Source organism: Patagioenas fasciata, chromosome 19 (assembly GCF_037038585.1).
Source record: "Patagioenas fasciata isolate bPatFas1 chromosome 19, bPatFas1.hap1, whole genome shotgun sequence".
NCBI lineage: Eukaryota > Metazoa > Chordata > Aves > Columbiformes > Columbidae > Patagioenas > Patagioenas fasciata.
The window spans coordinates 8,888,828-8,915,643 of record NC_092538.1 but is presented as its reverse complement, the minus strand read 5'-3'; the positions used below and the strand labels follow the sequence as shown (position 1 = coordinate 8,915,643).

General features: G+C 58.6%; 5 protein-coding genes across 14 annotated transcripts in view; 2 read left to right on the top strand and 3 right to left on the bottom strand.

Annotated features, from left to right (window-relative positions):
* The window catches only part of SLC46A1 (solute carrier family 46 member 1), a 75,726-nt gene extending 73,891 nt beyond the window's left edge, over positions 1-1,835 (top strand). The window contains 1 exon segment of the mRNA XM_071817073.1: positions 372-1,835. Within this exon segment, the coding sequence (XP_071673174.1) occupies positions 372-447 (76 nt within the window). The 3' untranslated portion in view covers positions 448-1,835.
* A 2,885-nt stretch (positions 1,836-4,720) lies between these two features.
* Positions 4,721-11,496, bottom strand: SARM1 (sterile alpha and TIR motif containing 1). Its single transcript, XM_065852967.2, has 9 exons — positions 10,770-11,496; positions 8,087-8,705; positions 7,695-7,907; positions 7,478-7,569; positions 6,741-6,976; positions 6,535-6,628; positions 5,770-5,959; positions 5,545-5,666; positions 4,721-4,996 (listed from the first exon to the last, which is right to left on the bottom strand). Exons 1-9 carry the CDS (start codon positions 11,222-11,224, stop codon positions 4,867-4,869), a joined length of 2,151 nt encoding a protein of 716 aa, XP_065709039.1. The 5' UTR covers positions 11,225-11,496; the 3' UTR covers positions 4,721-4,866.
* Positions 11,497-12,055: 559 nt separating this feature from the next.
* Positions 12,056-18,147, top strand: VTN (vitronectin). Its single transcript, XM_065852978.2, has 9 exons — positions 12,056-12,246; positions 14,168-14,305; positions 14,727-14,846; positions 15,165-15,482; positions 15,589-15,728; positions 15,986-16,142; positions 16,792-16,941; positions 17,479-17,751; positions 17,931-18,147. Exons 2-9 carry the CDS (start codon positions 14,245-14,247, stop codon positions 18,047-18,049), a joined length of 1,338 nt encoding a protein of 445 aa, XP_065709050.1. The 5' UTR covers positions 12,056-12,246; positions 14,168-14,244; the 3' UTR covers positions 18,050-18,147.
* KIF12 (kinesin family member 12) lies at positions 18,145-24,451 on the bottom strand. 9 transcript variants are annotated; one of them, XM_071817067.1, is made up of 16 exons: positions 24,215-24,451; positions 24,043-24,126; positions 22,129-22,335; positions 21,914-21,992; positions 21,718-21,839; positions 21,479-21,554; positions 21,208-21,342; positions 20,994-21,129; positions 20,279-20,743; positions 20,072-20,190; positions 19,831-19,935; positions 19,464-19,753; positions 18,942-19,281; positions 18,728-18,864; positions 18,484-18,623; positions 18,145-18,323 (listed from the first exon to the last, which is right to left on the bottom strand). In XM_071817067.1, the coding sequence occupies exons 1-16, from the start codon at positions 24,406-24,408 to the stop codon at positions 18,145-18,147; spliced, it is 2,808 nt and encodes a 935-aa protein (XP_071673168.1). In that variant the 5' UTR covers positions 24,409-24,451. The 9 variants fall into 9 exon arrangements, 8 of the variants coding, with proteins under 8 accessions (XP_071673168.1, XP_071673169.1, XP_071673162.1 ...); XM_071817068.1 differs by lacking the exons at positions 24,043-24,126; positions 24,215-24,451 and adding an exon at positions 22,538-23,112 and having other exon boundaries at positions 20,279-20,414; positions 20,652-20,743; XM_071817061.1 differs by lacking the exons at positions 24,043-24,126; positions 24,215-24,451 and adding an exon at positions 22,538-23,115 and having other exon boundaries at positions 19,822-19,935; positions 20,279-20,414; positions 20,652-20,743; positions 20,994-21,342.
* A 124-nt stretch (positions 24,452-24,575) lies between these two features.
* On the bottom strand, positions 24,576-26,806 carry VMA12 (vacuolar ATPase assembly factor VMA12). 2 transcript variants are annotated; one of them, XM_065852980.2, is made up of 6 exons: positions 26,590-26,802; positions 26,445-26,518; positions 26,282-26,371; positions 25,552-25,588; positions 25,116-25,228; positions 24,576-25,015 (listed from the first exon to the last, which is right to left on the bottom strand). In XM_065852980.2, exons 1-6 carry the CDS (start codon positions 26,759-26,761, stop codon positions 24,920-24,922), a joined length of 582 nt encoding a protein of 193 aa, XP_065709052.1. In that variant the 5' UTR covers positions 26,762-26,802; the 3' UTR covers positions 24,576-24,919. The 2 variants fall into 2 exon arrangements, with proteins under 2 accessions (XP_065709052.1, XP_071673178.1); XM_071817077.1 differs by having other exon boundaries at positions 24,576-25,228; positions 26,590-26,806.
* Between the last annotated feature and the right edge of the window lie 10 nt (positions 26,807-26,816).

Here is a 26,816-nt window from a genome sequence, read left to right as displayed (position 1 = left end):
CAGTGGTAAACCTACTGCCCAAGTAGTGTGGCTGCCAACATTCAACATGCTTCAAAGTCTCATTCCACCGTCAGAGTGGAATCAAAATCTGGAGTTGAATTTGAAAGTCCTCCTTTATGGGAGAGTTGGAGCTCTTTTAGCAGTCTCTCTTCCTGTGCTTTCTTTACTAATTAAAGCAAAAGTTGTGTCATGATAGAAAACAAAAGTCCCCTGGTAAGTCCTGGGAGGGAGAATGTGTTGGGATTTGCAATAGAAGTACAGCAGCTCCTGGCAGGGTCATTTTGTTCTGTTCCTTTGAAACTTTAAAACTCATTTCATTCAGTAAGATCCCAGTGTGCCTTCGTAAGCTCTAACTGTTCATTCTTTCTTAGGTGGATAGAAATCTGGGACTCAAACCATGACTACAGTCACTTCTCGGATGCTTCCCTGACTCCTGCAGACGGCTGAGCAGCAACTTAGCAACAAGGAGCTGGCCAGCTCGGTGGCGTCCATCTGCAAACTGCTCTTTATTCTTCTCTTGAAGGACAGACTAGTGTGGGAGGGACACCCTGCTTGTCCTTACTGATTTTTAAATGCCAAATAGTTGGAAATCATGGCTCTGACTACCCACAGGAACTTGATTTGCAGATGTAAATGCCTCTTCACTATTGTGTTGGCTCATCTGTCAGAGAAAACCCAAGAGGTCCAAAACCCAGTCAAGAGTAAAAGCTGTTGTTGGCCATTTGCAAGGCCAGTTAGTGGTTTGGCTGGGAGGAAAGATTCTGTGGCATGTTTTTAGTGGTGAGAGAAGACTGAATTCTGGTTTAATTACAAAACAATATTCCCTTCTCAGTACTACAGGGTGCAGCAGATGAGTTGCTGGTGTGAGTGAGGCCCAGACCAAAATCTGCAGGGCAAGTCTGAAGCAGAGGCAGTCCGACAGCGTGCTGCTGAGGAGGATCTGTGCTCCGAATCAGTGTATTGTCAATAAAAGTCACACAAACATTGTGTGCTAGACTAGGCTGCTTCAGAAATCCTTGTGATGAGCAGCAGTTTAGCGGAGGAATGCTATTGCTGTCCTTACTGACCGAGCTGGCTTTGGCTTCACAAGTCAGAGGCATCCTGGAGAGAGAATCTAATACCTGAAGTGCTTGCAGAGAGGAGTGCAGCGGCATGTCCTGCCTGACGGTCTGCAGCTCAGCCCAGGATTTTGAAGGTCCTTTTGAGAAGTGGTGACTTGTGGGAAAAAATTAAGGAGCTGGGTAGGTTCCTGAATTGACAGTTGACAAAACTTATGAAGTTAAGGCTAAAATTGACAAAATCACTCCTTCCTAACTGAAGACCATTATGTTATAAATGTGAGGCCCCAAGTGTCACATGGAATCACTGCTGTGCTTTTGGCAGAGCCAGAAGCCATCCTTCCTCATCGATACACAGTGCTGTCAGGGCGGGCTGGTATGGGGACAGGACTAGTGTCTACAGAGATAAATTGTTTTGGTTATATTGATACAGGGAATTAACTAATTAATACTTAAAGAACTAACTCAGTATGGGACATAATTTTGTGTAAGTGACCTCACTTTTATGGCCATTCTTGGAATATGTTGATGCTACCAAGCAAACCCCATGTTCATGGTGTTCATAATTGTTCTTTCCAAAACATTAACTGTATTGCCTCAATCCTGTGTTCTTCAAAGTGCCATAAAGAAGCAGTTCTGTGTAGATTGCTTTGTACCCGCTGTTCAGATGCATGCAATAATGTCCTTAACTGTGAAACTGCTTAGCAGACATGTTACTTTCAGAATGCATAAACGCTCCATTCTCCTTTATGGTTCATAAAAAGATAGCTCTTCTCATACAGTTGTTGATGTCATTTGTCCTTGTCTCATTCTTCCTTTATTGAAGACCCTGCAGTAAAGAAGCAGCAGCTGAAAGTCATCTGCCTTGTCGAGTCTGAGCATGTGGGAGTCCTGAGTCAGGAATAATGCAGGTTTGGGACTCGGAAGCAGCCCAAGCTTGTTTTTTCTGACCACCACAGCAAAGCTTGTGGGAGCACTTAGTCTGTAACATATCCTTCAATGTGCAGTAAATGTGAAATGCTGATAGATGGCTTTGTGTGATAAAAGTGGGAGAATTAAGCAGAGGAGCATGAGGTGAAGTAGGGAGGATTTAAGAACATGCTGTTACACCACTTGGTCTGTGTGGTTTTGCCAGCAGACACAGGAGTTGGGTGTCTGATTGATGGGCTGAGGCCAGAATTAGCCTCCCTGGGGAACGGGACATTCTGCGAGTGTGCGTTAGGTGTTTGTAGCTGAACTGATTGTGAACTACGTCCTCTCTACTGCCAGACTCTGTGGATGCCAGGGCCAGCAGCTGCTCAGCATTGTGCAGTGAAGGGAGACCCATGTCATGGCCCTGCATGCCTGTTTGTGTCAGTGCGCTTGCAGAGGAGAAATTCAATAGGAGCCATTATGTTTTTCTAGGCTGTTCTCCAAGAACTACAACCATGAAGCAAATACACGATCCACACGTCGTGACTGTGGGATGCAGTGAGCTACACCAATCCATGCAAAGCTGAGTGTGAGGATGGTGCTGGAGAATGTCGGTTCTGTTCAAGAGCCAGTGTGAGAAGGCTACAGGGGGAGAAGTGTGTGACACAGACAGAAAAGAAGTGGGGATTTAAGAGTATAAACCCAATTTATTAATCATGTCTGGGAGAACAACTTGAAACATTTCTGATATGACATAGCAAAGGCAAGAGGAAGGATGATAACAGGATTCATTTCCTTGAGACTGATGGGAAGGGGCGAGTGTGGGATGTTTTGTTAGGAGCAGGGCAAGTTCATTAAGGCGAAGATAACGATGGAAAAACAGGAAGAGGCACGTCTGGGTGGCTGGAGTGTGAGATGGGATCTCGTTGCAGGTGAGATGCCTCAGCTGTTGAGAAGAACTAAATCCCTACGTTGAACGATGGGTGAGCAGGTTAATTGCTAGAGAGCTCCTGGGAAACAATAACCTTACTCAGGACTGTTTGTGTGGGACTCAGTGGCCATGGAGGCCTTGACATCCCATCAGGTACTCAAGCCTTTCTCTGAAACAGCTTGCAAGTGCCTTTTATCCTTCCACAGATTCACCTTTGGGCTCATCTGCTGCCTGCCTGTTATTTAATCTGGAGATTAGATAGATTTTTATTTCTGATAAATGCTGGGCAGATGCAGCCATTAAACTTTCAGTGGAGAGTAAAGATGCTATTAACCGTGAGCTGATAAGAACTATCCATAAAACTGTGCTTAAGCACAAAAATTAAACTTTTTTTTTTTCCCTCAAATGTTCATGGATCTGAGCCAAAAGGAAGCATGTTTGTGTTCCTACAGTCAAAGCAAGCAGCGAGGCTCTGGGAGGAGCCAGGAGGAGGACAAGGTGGCTGAGACCCCTCATTACCTCCTGAAAGAGTTGATTTCTTGAGCACAGACAGGCAGAGGAACTTGCTGCTTCTGCAGCGTCAGGGCAGGCTGGTGTGCCCTGGGCACAGCTCGCTCTCCTTACCTGCGCGTGTCTGAACAAGGACGTCTTGCTGCATTATTTACTTTATGTTGGAAAAAAAAGAAGACAAGCTCAGGTAGGAGCTGCGATTTCTGGTCCTAATTACAAAACAAGGCATTGTTGAGAAGCCTGCTGAGCTTCTGAGCAGGTGTGAGCAGCGGGACGGGGCTGGGAGTGCAGAATTCAGGGAGCTGGGTCAGGGTGCCTGTGGTTCCTCACACCTACCAGCCTCCACCTGCCCTTCGCATCGACCTCGCTCTTTCCTGATGTTTCAAGGTGAGTAGCTGCAAAAAGACCTGGTGGGTGTTGAGAAGAGGTTGGCAGAAAGAAACAATTGCTGGTTGGTGCATCCAGCAGAGAGTAGGAACAACCCTGAGGAGCTCAGCAAGGGGTGGGTGCTCATCAGCAAAGAGATGCTGTGTGAAGGAACAGACCACAGGAGATCTGCTGTGGAGCACCAACAACAGAATAAAGTACAACCAGCGTAAATAGCTACAAGTATAGTACAGCAATCGGCATCTCTGGATGTGCATGGATATATGTTTTTCCAGACTCACAATCCAGCCTCCTGATAAAGTGGCGAAGCTGGGATATCAGATGGAGGAAAGGAGCTTGTTTTTAAAAGTACTTTTTGCAAAGACTCTGCTGAACCTTCACATGATCTAAACCCAAACTTCCATAGCCAGAGTTAAGAGCACAAAGTGGTTTTGCAGCATTAGGAGGTGAAAGGCGCTTGAGGAGCGAGTAAGCTCGTGTGATAAACGGACATTACTGGGAAAGGGAAAGCTGCTGCTGAGCAGTTCAAAAGGCCTCTGTGCGTTATCTTTCCCAAACACGGGGATTTTGGTATGGCTTAGCTTTTATTTGCCCTTTCCTGCTCTCAGCTCCTGACCACAACGACGTTCCCGCGGCACCCAGCAGAGGCCACACGATGCTTACAGACCGTTCCCTCTCCACTGCTCTTCCATCTCCCGTCTCCTCTTGCCATGCGCCCTCACCAATTCCCCAGTTTTTGGTCCTTGGAAGATCCCTCCTCTTCAGACACGCTTCTGGGGGAAGCTGCAGCCCTTTTTGGGGCCTGGACAGTGTCAGCTCCTGAAAGACAACTTGTCCATCCCAGACTCTATCCTGGCTTGGCTCACCAGGCACTGTACAAGTGAGTACTGGCCTTTTAGCGTCAGGGGTTTGCATTTGAAGGGTGAAGGGGAGGTTGATGAGCCACAGACCTCGTCTCAAGCCAGGGTACTAAGATAGGGAAAAAAATCTAGAGGGAGAAATTTGGACCTGCATAAAAAAGGGGTCACCTGGAAGGTCTCTAGAGGGGATGAGGCCACTGTGCTGGTTCTAGGTCTGCCCCAGGGAGGGCAAACAGTCCAGGCCATTCTCCGACCCAGCCGAGGAGTCCCGCGACGAACGGCCCTGGAGAAAGCGAATGATTTTGTCGATTGTGGCCTCCTGGTACTCGTGGGACCATCTGCATTTGAAGGGAAAATTTGAGTTAATATTTCCATTGCACAAGATGCCATGAGACAGCTCGGTGTGTTTGAGTCGGGAGCCAGAGGCCCCTCTCCCCAGCCCAGCTCTCCAGTAGCCTTCTCCCCATGGACAATGGTGGAACGCTGGATGTCTCGGGAAAGCCTCTTCCCCGTGCCCTGCTGGGGTGGAGGGCTATGAGAGGGCTGGGATGGCAGTGAGGTGAGCAGAGCCCGAGTGAGCTGTGAAACCCTCCAGCACCCCTCCTGCCTGGACGGATGGGCACAAGGACCGATATCATCTGAGCGGTGACTGAGTGAGGGGATCCCTTATCCAGAGGAGCCCCAAGGACAAAAACAATCAAAGGGTTATGGTGGGACCTTTGTTCACTTTCTGTTCAGGAATGCTCCAAGTGACTCACCTCCCCTTTGTCCGCTTTTGTCTCCCTCATCTGTTTCTCCCAATTGCCTTGTGTTCTTTGTTACTGCTTATGTAAGCTTTTCTCTCCAGGTACCAAGGCACCACGTGGCACAGGTTCCTGTTACTTACTTGATACCATTAAATTTCAGGACAGCCCTCATGTCTTCAGGAAGGGTTTCTGGGTCAGGCCACTCAAAATGGTCTGTAACAGGTACAATGTTCTTTCCAGAGTCCAAGGCTGTCACAATCTCCTGTGGGAACGCGCACATGCTCAACCCGTGGCCCATGTCAGCCCATCACCAGCCCTTTTCTGCTCCAGCATTCACCAAGCTCCCATGTGATGGCATCTCCTACCTTGTGCACCCAGTCCTTGCACTCGGGGTCTCCCATGCATTTATCCAGCGCGTTTGGTGAAAGGACCAGCACAAAATTGCGGGCGCTCATGACGCTCTGGATCAGCTTGTCCTCAAACTTCCCCGCCTCCAGCTTCTCCACATCGATGAACACGCTGAAGCCGTGCAGCTGCAGGTGGACCTTCAGCAGGCTGGTGGCAAGAGGGCACAGCACCATGAGGAGAGCTGATGCCAGCACCCGGGTTTTGTACGCTTTCCCACTATGTTGGCCAAGCTGTGATGAGACAGAGGAGCAGTGAAGAGGTTCCCAGAGAGGACAGCGTGGAAAAGAGTAAGTCAGTGACAAAGAGGGACAGGGTGGCAGTGACAGGACTGGGAATTAGCCCGTCCACCACACAGCTTACGGCACGTGCTGTCCCCGTTTGCATCACAGCTTTTGGCAGCCTCTCCTTCCTCCCTGCTGCAGCTCTCCTGGCTCCACACTCTTCCCACAACTTGTGTTTTATGCTGAGGGTGGTGAAACACTGTACCAGGTTGGCCAGAGACGTGGTGGATGAACCATCCCTGGGGACATCCCAGGCCAGGCTGGACGGGGCTCTGAGCAACCTGAGCTGGTGAAGATGTCCCTGCTCATGGCAGGGGTGGCACTGGATGGGCTTGGAATGTTCCTTCCAACCCAAACCATTCTATGATTCTATGATTCTATGATCGCCAGCCTTCACTCTGGGCTGCAGCCCAGCACCGTGCTGTTACCTGCAGGACTCACCTGGCCAGCTGCGACCCGGTGCTCCTCCGGTAGCTGATAAATACATCAGTCCCATCCGAGGCAGTTTGCAGCGTTATAGGGGAGTGAAGCGTTTCTAGGCAGAACAAACAGCAACCACAAGTTAAAAATACCCAACAGCTCATGCCAAACAACCCTCAATACTTGTCCCCACCCTCCTGCTCTGGCGCAGCGAGCAGGACCCGCACCCCGTGCAGCAGTGAGGATGCGGACGCGGTGGAAGCCCGTGTTGATGTGACAGTCCTCCTGCAGCTGCTGCTCCGTCACCCGGTGCAAGAAGTTGCGGTTGATGCCGCACGTCAGCAGGTTGTACGTGTACTGGCGGAACTTGGGGTCGACGCCGCCCAGCCAGTCGGCCAGGTTGCTGCGGTCGCAGGTGGAATAGTTTGCGAAGGTCTTCAGCTCTGTCAGCTCCCGGAAAAACCTGGCAGAGAAAGAAATGAAAGTGTGGAGTGGGGAGGGGAGGCTGCTGGACCAGGCAGGACCTGGAGACATTTGGTACCACGTTTTTTACCTGCACAGGAGAGAACGCAGCTACATGTCGTGGTGAAGAGTGAGGTAAAGACAAAGAGACAGTGTGACTGGGGGAGAGTTGGTCCTCAGGACATGGAGGTATGAGGAGCTCAACTGAGCAAGGAGAATCTCGGGTAAGTTCCCATCTTCCTGGGTAACTTGCAGGATCCCAGGTCCCCTGTGCCATATGTGGTCTCTTGCCACCCCACACCTCTCCAGTGCATTGGCCCCAGTGCAGGAATCCCTCTGGGACTGCATTTGGCACTGGAAAAGCCCTGGTAGTCCAGGTGTTGCGTTCTCAGGATCTCTATTCTTGCATTTGCAAGAGAAGAAAGGCACAGATCTCCTCCCTGGCTCTGCCACCGTGGTGATAACCATGGGAAAGGCTGGCGTTCCCTGCTGGGGGTCCTACCTCTTCCGAGTGATGCTGGAGTCCATCCCCAAATCCTCCTGCAGCTCCTCCTCTGTCAGCCTCAGGAGAATGTCCCCATCCACCTGGTGGTCCTGCCAAGAGAAACCCAGGCTGGAAAGGTCCCAGGAAAAGCTGTTGGGTGAGATGCTTACACCTCTGCTGCAAGATGGGGAAAAAGGGCCCATCCAGGTGTCCCTTCCCCAGCACACAGCCCTACCAGGAAGCTCTGGCAGTATTTGTTGAATCCGATCTGCTGCAGCCACGTCTGCACCTCGCAGGGCTTCCAGTTGGGAACCGTGGGCAGGATGCGCCGAGGAACCTCCTCCCCTATCATGCGCAGCACCTTTTTGGCCAGGGAGGAGGTGGTGCTGCTGGTGGAGTAGCACACTACCCTCTTCAGGCTCTGCGTAGCCCCAATCTCACTGAAAATCTGGGGATGAAAAGCAGGGAGATGACACTTTGCTTTTGCTCCTCCTCTGCACAACCTGTGCCAGGCCAGTCAAAAACAGGGTACTCAGTGAGCTCAAAGGGGAGCAAAGGACACCAAGGTGCGGTTGTGGCACCCCTGCCCTTTCACACCTGCTTCCTGCAGGTCAACCTACCCTTTACCTTTGCTTTCTTCTGCCTGGTTTTGATGGCAGCCTCCATGCAGAGGTAGAAGGCAGCGATGCACTGCGCTTCCAGCCGCGAGCTGTCCAGCAAGGCCACCAGCCGCTGCAGATCGTCCGCCGTCCTGCCCTGCCTGTTGTCACTGCTGCCCAGCATCTCACAGGCGAACTGCTCCGGGTCCAGCGAGGCGATGAACGGCTCCACCAGAGCCAGCGTCCCCGAGCGCTCCACCTCCTTCTCTATCTCCTTGTTGGTGGCCAGCACCGTGATGGCCAGGCACGCATGCAGGCGGATTAGTTCATCATCCCTGGAGAAGACCAGCGGGAAAAGCCACTCTGCCGTCCTCTTCTCGATCATCAGGCGCTGGTTGGCCTGCCCGCCGTACATGGCGCAGTTGGCCAAGGCCATGGCGCAGTGCCGCAGCACAATGGGGTCCGTCCAGCGGCACCAGTACAGGATGGCATCCAGGCCTCCGTCAGAGATGAGCTCGAAACAGGTCTCCTCGGTGTGTTTGAACATGTGCTCCAGTATACCGGAGACGCTCTGCGCCAGCTGGGGAACGTCTCGCTGCTTGGCTAAGTTCAGAATCACTCCCAGACCGATGCGAGCGATGCGATCCCTGCAGGGAGGGGATGCACAGCATGGTGAGGGGCAGATGGCCATGAAGGGAGTGAGAGCAGTGACTGGTGTGAGAACTCCCCTGTGCTTCGGTGGCATTTGCCCATGACAGCCAGGTGTTTCCCCATGGGACATGGGTAGCGAGAGGTAACAGGCTGGTGTAGAAAGAACCTGTGTGGGTCTAATGGAAGAGCTTGTGATGGGACAGAACAAGTGGTGCATAGCCCAGGGCCACCACACCAGAGGCTCGAGCTCGAGGTAAGATATATGTAGCAATTAACAGTGCAGGGTAGGCTAGTGGTAGGCTACAAATTGATCAGCTTTGTCAGCTTTACTGGGTGTGTATGAGCTGCTTGGTGTTCAGGGGTGAAAACTCATTTGTGTCTAAGCAGAGCCGTCCTCTGGCTGCCCTCCAGCTCGGTGCCAAGCCCAGGACCGGGTGTTCACACCTGCCACATAGAACTGGCCATGGGGCCGTGCAAGAGATGGGGATCTGCCTGTCCCAAGATGGCAGCTTGGAGAAAAGCTGTTTATTTCTGCAATCCTGTACTCTCCTAGAAGAGGACAGGAAGAGCCCGGGGGCACCAGCTGCCACTCGGCCACCATGCCTTGAGCCCCATGCCATGAGGACACTCTTGAAACGATGCCTGCATGGGGCTAGGTCCTAAAAGTGTAGAGCAAGGAAGGGGGAAACAATGGACTCCCCCCAGCCTTGCCATGAGCCTGCCCGGGATGAAGGGGCAGCTCCATCTCTGGCCTTAGAAATGACCCGTTTAGTGCCGCAATGGATCTGCTCCGCTCCCGAGGCACCAACGCGATGCGGGGTGAGGGCACGGCAGCCTCTCCGTGCTGGCACACGGGAAAAACATTTCTGGGAAGCCTGTGGCCCACATGGCCCACGCTGACCTTGGGGTGGATTTGGCAGCAAACACTGTGCAGAGCTCTGGGAAAAAAGCTCTCAGGCTGGGACTGGCTCTGGGCCCGGGCTCGGCAATGGGGCTGGATAGCAAACGCAGCCCCGCTGGGTCCCTGACTCCCTGGGGATGTGGGATGGAGCCAGGACCGGTCTGACTGAGCACAGATGCTGCGAGAGGTCTCTAAGCCAGAGGTTTGGACCTCCCAGACATTGCTGGAGGTTGATGGAGGGGAACAAGGGGCTGGGGACCCATGGTTGATATGAGACCCTGGCCCAAGAACTGCTCCTGAAGCAGAGACGGTGACTCCAGCAGCTGCTTTCCCTCACCAGGAAGCTAAGTGCTGGAAAAAGACCGTGCCAGCAATGTTTCCTGCGATTAATTCCGCTCTAATGGACTTTCCTGACTTATCTGTTGGGTTTTTTTGCCTGTCGGTGCGTGTAGCGCGTGTTCACGGTGTGTAAAGGGTGAGGTGCTGTGCATGAAGATGTGTTGGGTGCCACGTGTGCACATTCACCCTCAGACACACACACAGAGCCAGCCCAACGCCTCTCACCTGTCCTGGGGCGCAGCACCCACATCTCCAGCCTCTGAACTAGGGGCCACAAGCTGGGGGGGCTCCGAGGGCCACCGACGGACCAACCCCCTCCTTCTGGCCTCACTCCAGCTCTGGTCAGCAGCTGAAATTCTCTGGGAATCGGCTTCATCCCCCTCCTGCTGTGGTTATGGCTAAGGGGGGGGTCATGTCTCATCCTAGGGCTCAGATGCTCTGGGCCAGGCAAATGGACCCAGCTCAGCCATGAAGGGTATTTGGGCACATCTGGGTGGCCCCAAGCTGAAGGTGGCTGATGGGAACACCCCAGTCCTCACCAGCATCCCATGAGCTGGGGCTGATCCTCCTCCCACCAGCCATGGTGGCGGGGGCAGGTTGTGCCATTGCTGGGTGTGATCAGCAAGTTGGGGACCCCCTTGTAGAGGTGGCAAGTGTGGGGGGACACCCTGCGGAACCAAGGGAGTTTGATGCACCGGGAGCACCCAGAGCGGGGAAATCTGGGGGGGTGTGGGTGGGATGGGTGAGGAAGTCCCTGCTGTGCTCAGGCCTGCGGTGGGGAGGGCTGTGCCCGTGCCGGGGGGCGGCTCTGCACACTCACCTGTTTTCTGCCACCAGGATCTGCTCCAGGAGTTTCCCCGCCTGGCACTTGGTCTCCAGCTCCGCCGTGTACAGCAGGTTCAGCAGCAGGTCCAGTCCCCCCTCCAGCCGGATCACGTCGCACACCGCCTTGGCCACGTCCCTCCCCAGCGTGGGCATCCCCCAGGCTTCCTCCACCAGCTGGAAGACCTCGGCGATGGCCTTTCTCAGCTCCGCGGGGCCGGCCGCCTGCTTGGCGCGGGCGATGGCGCGGTGCAGAGCAGGCAGGATGCGGTCCAGAGCTGCCCGCACATCGCTGTTCACACCGGGGGAGACCTCCCGGTGCTCCCAGGAGCTGCCCCCACCGGCCCAGCTCCCCGCCTGGCTCACGCACTCAGGCACGGCCAGACGCTCCACACCCGCCATGGCGAAGAACCGGCAGAGTTTATAGAGGGAGATGAGCAGGGTGAGCACCATCAGCAGCTCCTAGCGCAGCATCCTCGGTCACCCGCCCACTGGGAGCACCTGGGCTGGGCCACCAGGCTGGTGGGGGGCCCCGACGTGACTGGAGAGGATGTGCTGGAGGGGACACAGAGCTGGCCCGCGGTCGGCTGGGCTGCCAGCACCCTATCCCCTCCCTGCCCTGCCGGGATGCGGAGCTGGAAGCGGTGGCAGGAGCTGTCTTCTCAGAGCCAGGCTCAGCATCTCAGGTCCGCAGGGGCTGATGTCACCCGCGCAGGCGCCGCCTCGCCAAGGAGGGGCTCCTGTCCGGGCAGCAGCATCCCCCTCCTCGCTGCAGATGCTCTGCCAGACCCCACACCCCTCCTTCCACAGCCCCCAGCCTGAGCTGCGGTTTGTCCCGCTGTCCCCACGGCTCATGTCCCCCCTTGCCCGAGCTGCCGTGGTCACCTCTGCAACAGCAGGGACCCCCAAGCTGCTTTTGCAGCAGGTATCACTGGACCCTCTGTGAGTAGCGATGGGGGCACAGGGTAGAAATAAAGAGTCAGGCACAGCAGTGGCCGTGGCCATGGGCACAGTGTGGTTGTGGCTGCCCTGCCACTGCATTTTGAACTCTTCTGGTATCAGTGCAGGGGGGTAAATAGCTCCCTTTGCACGATGCAAATTCAGAGCAGCTCTTCTGGGTGGGCTCGGGATTTGCATGATAAAAGAAAGAGCAGAGGCAGCCCGGGGGCCTTTTATTTTCCTTTTTTCGTTTTTTTTTCCAGGCCGGATGTGCTCAGGGCAGAAAAGCTTTGGATACTTCTTGCCTCTGTTGGGAGGAGCAACTTAAATCCTTGGCTCCTAAGCCAGGTTGTTGCCAGCTCAGACTAAGACTTAAATTCAAGTTGATGTTTTGATGCCACAGAGTCGGTTTTAATCCTCTCTGAATCCACTACGGAGGGACAGACAGAGGAAAGGGATAACAAGTCGCAACAAAGGACGGCAAACAAGGCGACCCGAGCGGCCCAGTGCTGCAGGAGCAGCTCAGCACAGAACCAGTAAGGATATTCCTGATAAATTATTATTAACTGGGGGTAACAACGAGCGTTGTGATGCAGCACAGTGGAGGGGTTGGCTGCCTCAGAGGAGGCTGCTCTTTGTGGCAGGCAGAATTCAAACTGTTCTCTTAGGCTTGTTCTGACAAGCCCAGAAAGCTGAGCTTTGCTGTAGTTCTGCTTTGCTTTAATTTGGTTTGCTTTTTGAGAGGGGTCTCCAGCCCTGGCAGCCTGGGCTCTTGGGGTACCAGGGCTTCCCAGCCCTGTCCTGGGGGATCAGCCCCATCCCCTGTGCTCCCCTCAGCTGCAAGGGCTTCCCAGGACCCTGTTACCCCAACCAGCCCCCTCCCGTGCTCTCCGGCCGTGCTTTGAGCAGGGCAGCCAGGGACGGGCTGGGCAAGCCTTGGCTTCTCTGTTTGCTGGCGATCAGGAGCCTGGAGCAGCAGGAGGGAGCTTTGTCTCAGCCGATCAGCAAAAGCAGCTCAGACACTGCCCAGCCCCTCTCTGCCCCTGCCCGAGCCTCCTGCCAGCCTGAGCCCTCTCAGGGCACTTGTCCCCCCCATTTCATGGGGATGGGGCAAAGCTTTAGTGCACCTGGGGACACCGCCAGCCCTGCCACAGCTGAGGCCAGGGGACAAGGAGGGGGCGATGGGGCTGCAGGAGAAGTCCTGCCCCCACAGCCCATGTCTGGTGGCTACCCCAGACTCACCAGGGCTTTCTGAGTGGAAATGCCTTAAATGCCTCTCTCAACACCAAATCAAAGCTCTTTGCAGCAAAGGTGGGAGCAGCCAATGCCGGGAATTGCCTGTGTCTGAGCTGGCAGAGGTGAGGCCCCTGGAGAAGTGGGAACCCTGCTTGGTTTTCTTCTCTCCCTAAATCTCCTATCACTTATTAAAACACTGGCCCAGGTTGCCCAGAGAGGTGGTGGATGCCCCATCCCAGGCCAGCCTGGATGGGGCTCTGAACAACCTGAGCTGGTGAAGATGTCGCTGCCCATGGGAGGGTGGTTGGAACTTTGAAGATCGCTTCCAACCCAAACTGCTCTATGATTCTATGATTCCGTTAAAGCCCAGAGCTGCACCTCTCCGGCCCTGGGGCTGGGATAGGCCCCACAGAGCCCAGACAGACCCTACTGAGCTCCTGCCCCACCAGTGCCACAGCAGCAGGGGCAGCCAGAGGTGCTATCTCTATAGCCTCATTTGTGTTTGCTCCTTGCCCCGGACTAAATAAACATCGCAGAGTTATCAGGGGCTGTCGAAAGAGCTGAGTCAACATTAATTAGTAACCAAAAAGATTGGTCGGAAACAGAATGACAGGAACGACAAGAACAAAATACACAGGTTTTTGTTTGCCGACTGCAGTGAAAGTGCAGAGGGCTCCTGCGCTCCCTCCTGGACACTCACCCCTGTCCCCTGGTCCCCGTGCTCAGCCATAGCACCTGCCCCATCCCTGGCCTGAGCCTTGGGGCTCCTCAGCTCTGCTCCCAGCCTTGCTGACATTGAGACAGCCAAAATCCCAAGAGCAAGTCCTCCAAAAAGGTGACATTTTGGGCGAGCATAAGCCCAGGGCTTTTCCCTTTGCCCCCTCAGCGCTGCTCCCTTGTCTGCTCTCCTTAGGGTTTTGTCCTGCTGGGGCCACACTGGGAAACAGCCCCACTTGAGATGGAGGCTGGGAACTTCAGTATCGTGACTTTGCTGTGAAATAAGTGTGACAGGACCTCAGAGCTGGTTCCTGGCTCTGCCCGCTCTGTCCCCCACACTCTGGCAGTCAAGACACAGCCAGCGGCTCTCAGAGCTGCCTGCATGTGTGGGGAGCCCTGTCCCCCTCCAAAATGCACCCAGCTCGGCATGGGCTGCCCATGGGAGAGAGTCTCTGCCCCCTTCCTCTCTGTTCTGACCTTGGCCTGTTTGTTCTCTCCCCCCAGGGCAGGCTGAGCAAACAGTGGATGCGGCAGCCCTGGCCGCAGCAGTCACAGGAGGGCTGCGCTCCCGGCTGTCCAGGATGAAGCCGCTCTTGGCAGCGCTCGCGCTGGCCCTGCTTGCTGCTGCCCGTGCTGCTGAAGGTGAGCTGGAGCCACCAACCCTGTGCTGGGTGGCCCCCACTTGCAATCAGTGTGGAGATAGAGCGAGTGTGGCTCCTGGGCTGGTGGAAGGGCTCGGGGGACCGGGCAGGGTGAGGAGGGGACCAGGTGGTGGCCGTGGCCACTGGCCACATTGGCTACACCTCCAAATCACTGGCTGTGCTACAGCTGGAGTACCAGTGCGGAGCTGGGACCCTGGCACAGCCTGGTCTGGGGCTCCCATCCCAGCAGGAGCACTGAGAGGTGCTGCTGCGGCCCCCAGGGTACCTGTGGAGAGGTGGGGTCCCCCCAAAAGGATCATACCCTCATTTACTTTCACCTCTGGGGCTCAGCTGGGGAGGAGGCACAGGCCCCGCTGCCCACCCCATGTTCCTCCTCCTGCACTGACCGTCGACTCTTGCAGATTCCTGCGAGGGCCACTGTGACGATGGCTTCGACGCGCGGCGCAAGTGCCAGTGCGACACCCTCTGTGTGTACTACCAGAGCTGCTGCAGCGACTACTCCACTGCCTGCAAAGCCAAAGGTACTGGCCCCGCGGCCACCCCACTGCCGAGCAGGGGCTGCTGGGGTGGCTTTGGGTGCCCAGCACTGTGGGGGCTCAGAGGGTCTGTGCTGGGTCAGCTCTGCACCCACAATGTCTGCAGGGGGAGGTCAGCGACAGGATTCGGTGCTGGGGGTGCTGCGGCACTGGGGGTTTTTGGCAGCCGGCTCACTGCTGCCTGCAGCGTGGGCCCCCGGGCGTCTGTGCAAATCCGTATTTCTTGGGAGCAAACACCTCCCACACCCAGACCCCGTGGGAGACCCCCAGGGCTGGTGGGGACCAACCTGCTCCCTCCCGCAGTGACCCGGGGAGATGTGTTCGCCTTGCCGGAGGATGACTACCTTGACTACAACCTCACCGTCGACCTCGGCACGGAGCCGAGCACCGAGGCAGCCCCTACAGAGCTGCCCACGACCCCACTGCCGGTGCAGCCCACACCAGAGAGCGAGCCGGGCCCCGAGGAGACACTGACGGAGGCGCCTGTGGAGGAGGCGCCCAGCACCACAGCAGATGGGCTCGGGGAGTGGGACCCCACGGAGGAGCCAGAGGAGCTGTGCAGCGGGAAACCGTTCAATGCCTTCACCGACCTGAAGAATGGTTCCCTTTACGCTTTCCGAGGTACCTCGGGGACCTTTCTGGGGGATGTGGGACATGCTGCTGTGCTGTCACCCGATGCTGGTGGCTGTGGTCACTCCTGCCGCTCCCACCTCTTCTCTCTCCCCAGGGAAGTACTTCTATGAGCTGGACGAGACCAGCGTGCGGCCCGGCTACCCCAAGCTCATCAGCGATGTCTGGGGCATCGAGGGCCCCATCGATGCAGCCTTCACACGCATCAACTGCCAGGGCAAGACTTACCTGTTCAAGGTAGGCAGGAGCCTGCCTGCAGGGCTGGGGGTGCTCCTGGGGCAGTTGGCACAGCCCTGAACCTATCCTGGCACCTCTATGTGCAAACAGACACAGTGGCTGCCAGATATCCCCAAATTCCTGTGCCTGTCTGGGGCCCCAGGCAGCCACAGCCTCACCACAGGGCTTCCCAGCCTCCGCTTGCTCCCCCTGGCGGACCCTCAGCTGGGGGATGCTGCACCCAGCCCCCTGACCCCCCTCTGCCCCACACCCCCCAGGGGAGCCAGTACTGGCGCTTTGACGACGGAGCCCTGGACCCTGGATACCCCCGCAACATCTCTGAGGGCTTTGAGGGCATCCCAAACAGCATCGATGCCGCCTTCGCCCTCCCTGCACACAGCTACCATGGCAACGAGAGGGTCTACTTCTTCAAGGGTAAGGGGTGCAGCCCTCCTGTTCCCGGGAAGAGCCTGGTACCAGTGGCCATGGGCAAGACACCCCTCTGGCTACTGCTCCCCTATACAGGGCACTGGGGAGGCCACACCTCAAATTCTGGGGTCAGTTTTGGGCTCCTCATGACAAGAAAGATCTTGAGGTGCTGGAGTGAGTTGAGAGAAGGGAACGGAGCTGGGGAAGGGGCTGGAGCACAAGTGTGATGGGAGCGGCTGAGGGACCTGGGGGATTCAGCCTGGAGAACAGGAGCTGAGGGGAGACCTTCTGATCTCTGAACTGCCTGAAAGGAGCTTGGAGCCGGGAGGGGTTGGGCTCTGCTCCCAAGGAACGAGGTCCAGGATGAGAGGAAACAGCCTCAAGTTGCACCAGGGGAGGTTTAGATTGGATCTTGGGAACAGTTTCTTCCCAGAAAGGGCTGTTGAGCATTGGAACAGGCTGCCCAGGGCAGTGGTGGAGTCACCATTCCTGGAGGGGAGGTTCTTAGGGACATGGTTTAGTGCTAGTGTTGGGTTAATGGTTGGACTCGATGATCTTGAGGGTCTCTTCCAACCAAAATGATTCTGTGATTCCATACTGCTACTCCTCAAGTGTGTGTCCCCCGCTAATGCCCTGTGCATCCATCTTCTCCCAGACAAGTACTACTGGTCCTACGACTTTGCCCAGCAGCCGACGCAGGCTGACTGCGAGAAGTCCTCCCCCTCCACCGTGTTCAACCACTACGCCTTCATGAACCGCGACAGCTGGGAGGACGTTTTCCATATCCTCTTCGGTGGCAGGAAGAGTAAGGGCCGAACTGGTGCCAATACATCTTGCACTGACCGGGCGCGAGGAGTGCAGGCACCCGGGGAGAGGGAGCGATGCGGGGGGCGCAGGCAGGCTGGATGAGCCACTGTGCTGGGCAGGAGCCCAGGCTGTGACAGGAATCCTCCTGGCCACAGCTGCATCTCCCACAGCATCCTAAATCCCATCCTCTGCACGCACTACCCAGCCCATCACCAGCCATCTTGCACCACAGCGTCACTATTGGGGATTGTTTATTCCCAGTGGAGATGCCAGAGCAAAACCCCAGCCCTGAGCAAGAGAAATGAAAACTGGAGAGAAGGAGCTCAGCAGCACAGGGCTGATCCCAGCCAAGGGTGGAGTGAGGGGCTACTCCTGGCTCTGCTCGGTCTGTGTCCCCATCACACATTTCCATCCACACTGGGAACCTTTGGAGTGTCCCTGTGGGTCTCAGAGTGGGTCCTGGGGGCTGCCTATGGGGCTGGGGTCACCCCCACACCTCGCTGCCCCTCTGACTCTCCCTCTGTCTCTTTGCCAGCTGGGGCCAGCAGCCCGCGGTACATCAGCCGGGACTGGCGGGGGGTGCCCAGCCGGCTGGATGCCGCCATGGCCGGCAGGATCTACGTGGCCTCCCACCAGCCCCGCAGGAGGAAGTCTCGCCGCCAGCGCAAGAGGTACAAGAACCACCGGTCACTGAATTTGGGTTTCTGGGGCTGGCTGGAAAATGACTCCGACTCCGCGGGTGTCGAAAGCGACTGGCTGTCGGGCTCCAAGTGCGAGACCCTCCAGAGCGTCTACTTCTTTGTAGGAGGTGAGTCTGGGGCGGCAGGGTCTGGGTGAGATGCAGAACCAGGGCTGCCGTGGCAGGGGGAGGTTTCCTCTTGCTCTGCAATATCCCTGAGCTGAGGATGCGGTGGGAAGGTGCCCAGGGCTGGCAGCGAGGGCTGGCAGCTCCCCACAGCCCTGACTGCCGTCTCCCCTTCCTCCCAGACAAGTATTACCGCGTGAACCTGCGCACCAAGCGTGTGGACCTGGTGCATCCCCGCTACCCACGCTCCATCGCCCAGTACTGGCTGGACTGCCCACAGCCTGGGGAGGAGAGCACCTGAGCAGCCGCCGCCACAGCGGCCAGCAGCACAGCTCCTAGCTAGCCAGAAATAAACCGTGAGCGCTGTGCAGGCTGCAGAGCCATCTGTCTGTCCGTTCATCCATCCCATGGTCTGTGCAGTCCTTGTAGTCCAAGATCCCTGTGTCCCCAAGGGGTGCGTTTGTTCTCCCAGGTGTAAGAACTGTGCGTGGGCTGTGCCAAGTCCCCGCTGCTGGCCCCGGCCATGGCACGGCTGCTCAGATGTGCTCGACCAGCCAGTCCAGTGCCTCTTCCCACTGGTGGAGAGGGACGGTGCCAGCAGCTGCCAGCCAGGAGCCAGCGGGATCAGATCTCCCGGGATCAGGTCCACAGCCCCATGCACAAGCGGCTGGGTTGGGAATGGGTGCCCATCTCTGAGGGACCCCATCTGAGACCTCCCCCCACTGCCCTGCTCACCTCTCGGCTCTGAAAATCCCGGCCACGGTGGTGCCGAAGGGATGACCCTTCCCTCAGGGCTCGGACAGCGCACGGAGCCCAGCAGCTCCCGGGGAAGCTGGTGCTGCTGAGACGAGCTCCTGCTCTTGCCTCGGCTCCTGCTGTGAAGACACATGAATCAACCCCCCAGCCCACTGTCCCCCCACACCCTGTAACCCCAGGGGCTTCCTGAGCTGCAGCTGATGCCCAGGGGGGTGGCTCTCACCGCTTCCTTTGTGGCAGCTGGGAGAGCCTGGGGAGCTGATGGGACCCAAGCAGACCCACGTCCTCCTGGCCAGGTGGCATGACACCGGTGCTCCCCTCGGGGGGGACTGGCTGTGGTATTGGGGGCCCTGGCAGCGTCTGAGGGGTCAGCAAGGTGGTCAGGCTGCTGTGCCACACTGTGCCACCCCCATCAGAAGAGACCCCTGGGGCCATACCTGGGACATGATGGCATCGGCCAGCCCAGGGCAGCACTGGGAACAGCTGGGGCGGCTGGCAGGAGGCAGTGGGGGGGTGGGTTGTGCATCCTCACCCTGCCACAGGCACAGCCCCACATGAGGGTGCCCATGGAGTCCAGGGCCCCCCACGCTCGCTGGCAGCCGGGTGGCAGAGACGGGTGTCGCGTCGGGCTGTCGGAGCCTTGTGGGGTGGCCGTGGGGGACACAGGGTGTGCGAGCACTCTGGAGCAAAGGCTGGCTGTCACAGGAGCTGTGGGCGGCTCTGTGGTTTGGGCCAGCTGAGATGTCACTGCTGGGGTCTGGGGACAGCCGGGGCTGCCTGAGGAGCAGTGAGGAAGCAGGACAGAGCATTAGCAGCCTCGGATGAACCTCTGAGCCCTGCCCAGCGATGGGGAGCCCCCAGGAGAGACTGGCTGATGTAGTGCTGCCCAGCCCGGGGCTCTGGCTGCCCCACCAGCCCTTGAGCCCCTGCTCACGGGTCCCACGTGTGTCCCCCCATACCTCAGCTGCTCGTTCTCCACCACGAAGTCCCGCAGGAGGCCATAGAGGCTGGGCCAGGCTGGGGCTCCCTCCGCCAGGAGCTGCCCTTCAAGAGGACAGTTACACATCCCCAAGGAGCCGTACCTGCCTCCCCAGCCTGGCCATGCCCCTGGCCTCAATGGGGTCCCTGGGACCTCCATGCTCTTCATTGGCACCCTGGGCAGGCACAGCTGCTGGCGCAGGGAGAGGTTTTCCAGCTGCAGGGCATGGATTTCTTCCTCCAAGGTTTGCAGCAGCTTTACCCGGGATACCTGAGAGCAAAGGGGGTGGCTCAGGGGGGTCACAGCAGCAGGACAGAGCACCCTGCCTGCATTCCCACCTGCTGTACCCTGTTGGCCGTGGGTCTGGTGGTGACTTTCCGGGCCCGGCTGGCATAGTGCAGCGTGCTCAGCGTCTCCGAGAGGCAGCGCGAGGATGGGGAGATGCAGGCAACCTGCCGGTGAGCGAGAGCCGAGGTGAGCTGCCAGACAGGGGATCACCTGTACCCCTCCAGCCTTCCCCACCGTGGGACGAGACCCTGGTGCCTCGCAGCTCCACGCACCCCTGCCCACCCTCCTCTGTGCACGTACCATCAGGGTGACTCCTGAGCCGCCCAGGGAGCGGGCCAGCAGCCGGGTGAGCTTGCTGTCCCGGTAGGGAATGTGCGTCCGCTTCCCTTGGGATTTGGCCAGCAGGGAGATGCAGTGTCCTAGCGGAGGATGAGCCGCAGGGGGTGCAATAGGGCTCTGATGGGGACCAGCAGCTTGTGCTTCCATAGCAGGGGTCCACTGACTTACCCAGCGCCAGGAGGCTGCGGTTGATGTTGTTGGCCTCCACGGAGAGCTCCCCGCTGGAGCCAGTCTCCTTCACCCGCTCGCTGCCAGCCAGGTCCACAAAGCACAGTGTGCCCTGCTTGCTGGGGCGGGTGCTGGGCTGGGGGACCCATGTTGGGGGGTGATGCTCTGGTCCCTCCTCACCCCTTTCCCATGGCCCACAGCAGCGTCCCAACCCCTGTGTCTGGGATTTGGCTCCCTGCTGCTCCCCCCAGCCCCACCAACGCATCTTTGGGAAGGAGGACGTGACCTTGACCCTGTGGCTTTTTGCATCCCCACAAAGACCCCTGGTTCCCCCAAGCCCTCCCCATGTGCCTGGAGCAGGACACGTGCTCACGGCTCGGCTGCGGACGTGGATGGTCAGAACAGCGTGGCTGCGGCTCGAGTGCCTGTTGAGGGCGTGTGCCGAGGTCCGTCGCCTCTGAGATCCTGCCCGAGGAGGTGGATAAGCAGCTGCAGGGGGGCATGATGCCCTGGGACAGCACACACTGCCCACCCCTGCCAGACACCAGCCTGCCTGGGCTCTGCGGCAGGACGGGGAGCTGCCCTTCTTGGCTGCTGTCAGAGCCCCACCAGTCCCAGGCACACATCTAGGGGGGGCTGAGAACCCCCACACCAGGTCCAGCACCCCCTGAACATGCTCCTCAATGGCCCCAGCCCTGTGCCCATGGCTCAGCACCTTGCAGAAGCAGCTCAGTGATGGTCTCCAGGCTCTCGAAGTCCACACTGAGTTGGTTCTCCACATAGAAGCCACAGGTTTTGCTCCAGCGCAGGGGCAGAACACACGGTGGCCCAGGGCTCAGCAGGTCCCGGACCTGTGGGTACAGCAGAGGCAGGGGAGCAAGGGCACGGAGTGCCGGGGGGCTGGGTTGGGTGACCAGGTGAGTGCTTACCTGCTCATTGTAGATCTCCAGGTAGGAGGCACTTAGAGCCAGGTCAGAGCTGCAGCTCTGGCTCTGCTCCAGGAGGCAGGCAAAGGATCTCTGCATCAGCCCCAGCAGCCCTGGGGCCGCTGGCCGGGTTTCATTCTGCAGAGACACCAAGAGGGTGAATGGTCACACTGCTTTGGCACCCACCTCCTCCCACCCACACAGTGCCCAGGACTGGATGAGAAGAGCCCATCCCACCATCGGGATCAGGTCAGGTATCGGGATGGTGTTGTACCTGGGTGAAGGGTCCCATCAGGGTGTAGGTTTTCCCCGAGCCAGTCTGCCCAAAGGCAAAGATGGTGCAGGAGAAGCTGGGGAAGATGCTGAGCCTCAGGCATGGCCCCAGGCGGTGGCACAGGGATGCCACCTCCCGGCACAGTCCCAGCAGTGCAGATGCAACAGTGAGGCCTGGACAGGTGCAGTGCAGGGAGTGTAGGGTTGGCTGGGGTCTGCAGGAGTCTCAACAGGACTCACCCATCTATTGCCAGCTCCACCAGTTGCCTCATCCCACTGCCTTCGAACACGGCCTCTTGGGAGGTGCCCGCATCGAACACAGCGTTGAACCCGAAGGTGGCATTGTGCCTGGGTGCGCTCACCTGGGCACAGGGATGGTGGCAGCTCAGGGGGAGCTGTAGCCCCCCCTGGACCCCAGTTGGAAGATGACACTTACATGGATGGTGCCATCACCAAGGCTGTGCACAACCCGTCGGTCACCTCGCTGTATCTCTGTGCGGGTCAGTGGCCGGACCCTAATGGTGTAAGGTGGGATGGGGACACAGAAGTGTCACTGCATGGGGACCACGGGGAGTCCCACTGTGCCCCTGCCCCAGGCAGGAGCAAAACTGGTCCCCGCTGTGTCCCCGAGCCCTCCATGTCCCCCCTTACCTCAGCACCACTCTCAAACGTGTCTCTCTGCCCACTGCAGGGCCGTCCCGCTCCTCTCCAGGGCTCCTTTGGGCAACAGAGGGCAGTGGGGCACTGGGTGCCCCCCAGCTGGGGGACCTGCCCACAGGCACCCCAGGGACCAGGGCAGCAGGGCCCACAGTTGCACTGTGCTCACGCCGTCCTCCTGTCCTCACTGTGCCCTGGGGCCTGGCAGAGGACAGAACGAGATGTCCCCCCATGTCCCTGCAGAGGGACTGTCCCGTTCCCCCCAGCCTTTCTGGGGTGCCAGCCCCCCGCCGACTGCCCAGGCGACTGTCCTGGCTGGGAAGAGCTGGCAGCAGTCACTGCGCAGCCCCTGCCTGCTCCAACGCAGAGTGGCCTCCACCCCCTCACGTCCCCATCAACTTACAGTCTCTCCTGGCTCCGTGGGAGCGTTTTGGATCGTGCACCCGGCCGGGGTTCCCAACCCCGCTCCCCCTCCGGTTCCATTAGCCCCCCAGCACCCCACAATCGGGGTGCCCGCAGTGCCCGGCCGGTCCCGGCAGGATCCACCGCCAGCCAGCCCGGGCTGCCCCGCACAACAGGTACCGCCGCTCCGGTTAAACATTGACCGGTGCCGGCCCCGCGGGAGAGCGGCGGCAGCACGGCGGGGGGCGAGGTGGAGCTGGGGGGGCGGGCGGTGGAACCTCGGCCCTGGGCGCCGGGAAGGGGGCGCTGGGGACCCCGGACTCCCGCACCAGCTGGGGGTCCTGGACCCACCGACACCGGCCCTCCCCCGAGCCCTCTCTGAGCCCCGGGATGCTCACGGGCCCCATCGTGCCAGACGGCAGCGGGAAGGGAGACCAGTACGGGCAGCTGGTGGGGTGACTGGTTCCCGGGGATGCTGGGGGGGAACCGTCTCCGGGGCAGCCGGGGGATGTGGAGTAGGGACCGGCCCCGGGAGCAGCCGGGGAAAGGCTTAGAGAGGGGGGCAGCGCCTCCCGCTCGGGGCGGTCCCAGCCCGGTGCAGGGGGGGAGAGTTCGGGGCGGATAAAAGCCGGGGCGGCGGCGGCGGGGCCGGGGCAACCGGGCAGGATGAGCGCGGCCCCGGGCACCTCCCGCGCCCCCCAGCCGCTGCTCCGCTTTCACGACGGGGCGGGCGGGCCGGGCGGTGGGCGGGTGGCGGGGAAGACCGGTGCCCCGGGGCCGTGTCCCTGCCCGGGGGGGCCGCGGAAGCGTCGGCGAACCACGTTCAGCCGGGGGCAGCTGTCGGAGCTGGAGCGGGCCTTCGCCGCCGTGCCCTACCCGGACATCGCCACCCGGGAGCGCCTGGCCGAGCTCACCCAGCTGCCCGAGGCCAAGATCCAGGTGAGCACAGACGGGACCCCCTTCCCGGGGCTGGGACCCCCCTCCTCCACAGGGCTGCCCCATTGGGGCTGCTGCTGGTGTCTCACGGTGTCCCCCCAACCCGGTCCAGGTCTGGTTCCAGAACCGCCGTGCCCGCAGGATCCGCAGCACCAAACCAGAGCCACCACCGCTACCGCCGCTGCCACCACCTGGGGAGAGGGGTCCCCCTGCTGCACCCCCCGATGGCACTGCCATGAGCCCGACCCCTGTCCTCCCTCCGCCGGGAGCCCACAGTCCCGCTCGGAGCCTCCCCACCTCACTGGCCTCCATCTCTGACCTCATCTACAGTGCGGCCATCACCAACCTGGGAGAGCCATAGCCGTGATGGGGACCCCCCGTGGCACCAGGGACCCTCCCAGCACTGGGGGCCCCCCCAGCTTAGCACTATAATTTCATCAGGGTGTGGAATTACTGGTGATCCCAGAGGTCCCGAGGATGTCATCCAATATCCTAAATGCTGGTGCGGCTGTGGCGGGCCCAACTCCTCATCAGCCCCCTAATACCGACTAATCTTCTGGAAAAATATACCTTAATCTGGGGCTGTATCCACGGATGATTGTTGCGCGGCCGCCCCTAATCCGCAGGCACGTTCGCAGGTGCTGGTAGATCCCCCTGTATCGGATATTAAAGCGCGTTTGCAGAGGGGCTTAGCTGCCATCAGAGCATTAATCACTGTGTCCGGCCCTGGCAGGCTGCCCACCCGGCAGGTGTCCGGTCCACAGTGCCTGGTGGTGCCATCGCGGCAGTGCCGACCTGTTCTATGGCACCCAAGAAGCCCCCAGTATGTCCCCACCCCACCGACAAAAGCTGGGCACTCTTTGGCAGGCGAGGTAGAGCCACGTGCCCCTTGCTGCTTTGTCTGCCTGTGGGGGGCTCTGCTGCACCCCACGGCATGGGCTAGTGCTCCTCCCCAAAACACCGACACTGGATGCAGGAGCAGGCAGGAGCAGTGAGGGAGCGGGCAGGAGCAGGATGTGGGATGCAGAGAGAGAACGAAGATTCTCAGCTCGCCGTGGTGTCTTTTAGGCATCAGGTCAACAGACAGCTCCCATCAGGCAGTATGAAGGTTGCAAACACGCAACATTATTTATTTTCAGGCTAAACAGACAGCAGCTTCACAGGAGAATGGGAACAGCACAGCTATGTCCCTTTGTGCTGGGTGATGAGAGTCCACAGCTGCTCCCTCTTCTGTTCCGCAGCTGCGGGATTTTTAATCCATGATTCGTTTCAGGAACGTTAAGGAGCGGGAAGCAAAGGACGAGGCCTGAGGAAAGCAGCGGGCTCTTCCCAGTAGCAGCAGCAGGTACAAACAGATGGTAGAAGATAAACCTGCCCCAAATTAATGACTCCTGGGGAGGGCGAAAGCCTCCAGAGCGAGGGCCATAGTTCAGGAGGACACGTCCGATCATAGTTTGCCAAGGTCCCCTTCGAGGGTCCGCACCATCACGTACAGCTCAGCCAAGCCAACAACTGAGGCCACAATTACTGCTGAGAGGACGCGCTGGGGACACAAAAAGAGAGAGAAGTGACCCCGTGTTTGCCTGGAGCTGCTGCCTGCGCTGAGGAGTGCGTCTGCCACTCTGAGGCCAAGGCTCACTCACCGCTGCGGTCTCCGCGAAGATGTACTGGCTGCCCAGGTATGTGCAGGCAAAGGCGGCCGCCACGGTGACAAAGAAGTTGAATATGGTGATGACAACAGCTTTAACAGAGCGAACTGGAGAGAAGGAGGAGAAGCTTTAGGTAAGGCTGGGAGAGCCAGGTAGGGAACAAGCTGTCACCCCGCTGATGGAGCCTGCCCGCGGCTGCCTCAGCTGGGCTACAGCGATGCTCCAGAATGCTTTATGCCTCCAGAAATATTTATAAGAAAAACCAACAGGCTGCTCCTTGACTCGAGCAACACTGTTGTGCATTAAAACCTTTGGTGAGATACTCAGAGAGGGAAGGGCTGTCTGAGAGAACAGCTCGTGATGCGGTTGTGCCCAGGACTGCCCTGGAGGTACACGCTGCCAGGCGTCAGCAGGACAGGCAGCCACTCACCTTGCCTCCCAAATTCAGCCAATGTCCCATTCATCTCCTAAAAGAAGGAATTAAAACAACTCATGATTTGTTGTATTTTAATGTTAACTGCATAATAAAAGCAACACCGATGCCCTGTCCTGTCCTTAAGACTCAGAAGTTCGGGGGGCTGCCGGGGGCCCTGGCAGCGGTTCGTTGGGCTGTGGGGGAGCAGCAGTGCCACAGCACCGGGTTTGTCTGGGTTTATGTTTGTGGTCTGATTCAATGACATTGAGAAGGAACGTTGGCTTGTCCAAACACTCACTGTGCCAAAAGATCTCAGCGCTTCCAAAGAAAGAATGAGTGCCCAAGTATTACCTTGTTTTTTCAGCTTTTACCTTGACATAAACGATCTCATTTTAAAACTATGAGGAAAACGTAACTGTTCAGAAAAAGGCAGCACAGATGCTCCCAGTAAAACATTTACCATACATGCTCAGTCTCCCAGATCAAAAAGGGAGGTCTCTGGCACACAGAGCTGTTCCCAGACGTCAGTATCTCTCCTGTTCCACCATCTCAGTTACCTCTGCCCTCACCCCTGTATCTGTTGTCCCCGTGCATTTACAGTGTGCACTCCTCAGGTCCCTGCCCACATTCCCTCCATACCACACGCACTGCAAGGGGCAGGTTTCCTTTGTCATCTGTCATGTTGCTCTCGCCCACGCTCTTGAGCACTGAACCCTGACAGCAGGTGACAGAGGGTGCCGCTCACCTGGCCGGTGACGTTGCGGGTCATCCGCCGGTACTCCTCGTTGGCCAGCTTGGCCTTTATCCGCTCCAGCCGGGCCACCAGCTCGGGGTTCTGGGGATGGGCAGAGCGGCTGTAGGGCCGGGGCAGCCGCCACCTCCCGCGGCCCTGCCCGGCCCTCACCTACCCGCGGCGGGACCGGCACCTCGGGCAGGTGGATCTCGCTGCCTTCCAGGAGCTCGTGTAGGTACAGCGGGGACTCTGCGGGGAAGGGTCGGTTACCGGCGGCCCGGCCTGTCACGGCCTGTGGCTCCCGGAGTGGCGCGGCCTACCTGCCTCCCGCAGCGCGGCGTGCAGGCTCCGCAGCAGGCTGAAGGGCACCAGGGCGCTTTCGGACGCCAGTGCGGCCTCCAGCTCGGCCCGCAGCCCGGCGGGCAGCCCCGCCAGCTCGTCACCCTCCACCGCCCTCCGCAGCCGCCGCCCGGCCCGCAGCGCCGACGCCATCTTGCCCGGCCGCCGTCGCCTAGGCGACACGAAGTACCATAGAGCGCGGCGGCGG

Coding starts and splice junctions, on each gene's coding strand:
- KIF12 (XM_071817063.1), bottom strand. CDS start 23,796: ATGAGGTCAGAGATGGAGGCCAGTGAGGTGGGGAGGCTCCGAGCGGGA. Junction 22,336..22,537: donor CCACGGAGCCAGGAGAGACT/GTAAGTTGATGG, acceptor GTCCTCTGCCAG/GCCCCAGGGCACAGTGAGGA. Junction 21,840..21,913: donor TTGGTGATGGCACCATCCAT/GTAAGTGTCATC, acceptor CCCTGTGCCCAG/GTGAGCGCACCCAGGCACAA.
- VMA12 (XM_071817077.1), bottom strand. CDS start 26,761: ATGGCGTCGGCGCTGCGGGCCGGGCGGCGGCTGCGGAGGGCGGTGGAG. Junction 26,372..26,444: donor AGGTGCCGGTCCCGCCGCGG/GTAGGTGAGGGC, acceptor GCCCATCCCCAG/AACCCCGAGCTGGTGGCCCG. Junction 25,589..26,281: donor CCCGCAACGTCACCGGCCAG/GTGAGCGGCACC, acceptor TCCTTCTTTTAG/GAGATGAATGGGACATTGGC.
- SARM1 (XM_065852967.2), bottom strand. CDS start 11,224: ATGGTGCTCACCCTGCTCATCTCCCTCTATAAACTCTGCCGGTTCTTC. Junction 6,629..6,740: donor CATCCTCACTGCTGCACGGG/GTGCGGGTCCTG, acceptor TGTTCTGCCTAG/AAACGCTTCACTCCCCTATA. Junction 4,997..5,544: donor CTGAAATTTAATGGTATCAA/GTAAGTAACAGG, acceptor CTTCAAATGCAG/ATGGTCCCACGAGTACCAGG.
- VTN (XM_065852978.2), top strand. CDS start 14,245: ATGAAGCCGCTCTTGGCAGCGCTCGCGCTGGCCCTGCTTGCTGCTGCC. Junction 14,306..14,726: donor TGCTGCCCGTGCTGCTGAAG/GTGAGCTGGAGC, acceptor CGACTCTTGCAG/ATTCCTGCGAGGGCCACTGT. Junction 16,942..17,478: donor CCTCTTCGGTGGCAGGAAGA/GTAAGGGCCGAA, acceptor TCTCTTTGCCAG/CTGGGGCCAGCAGCCCGCGG.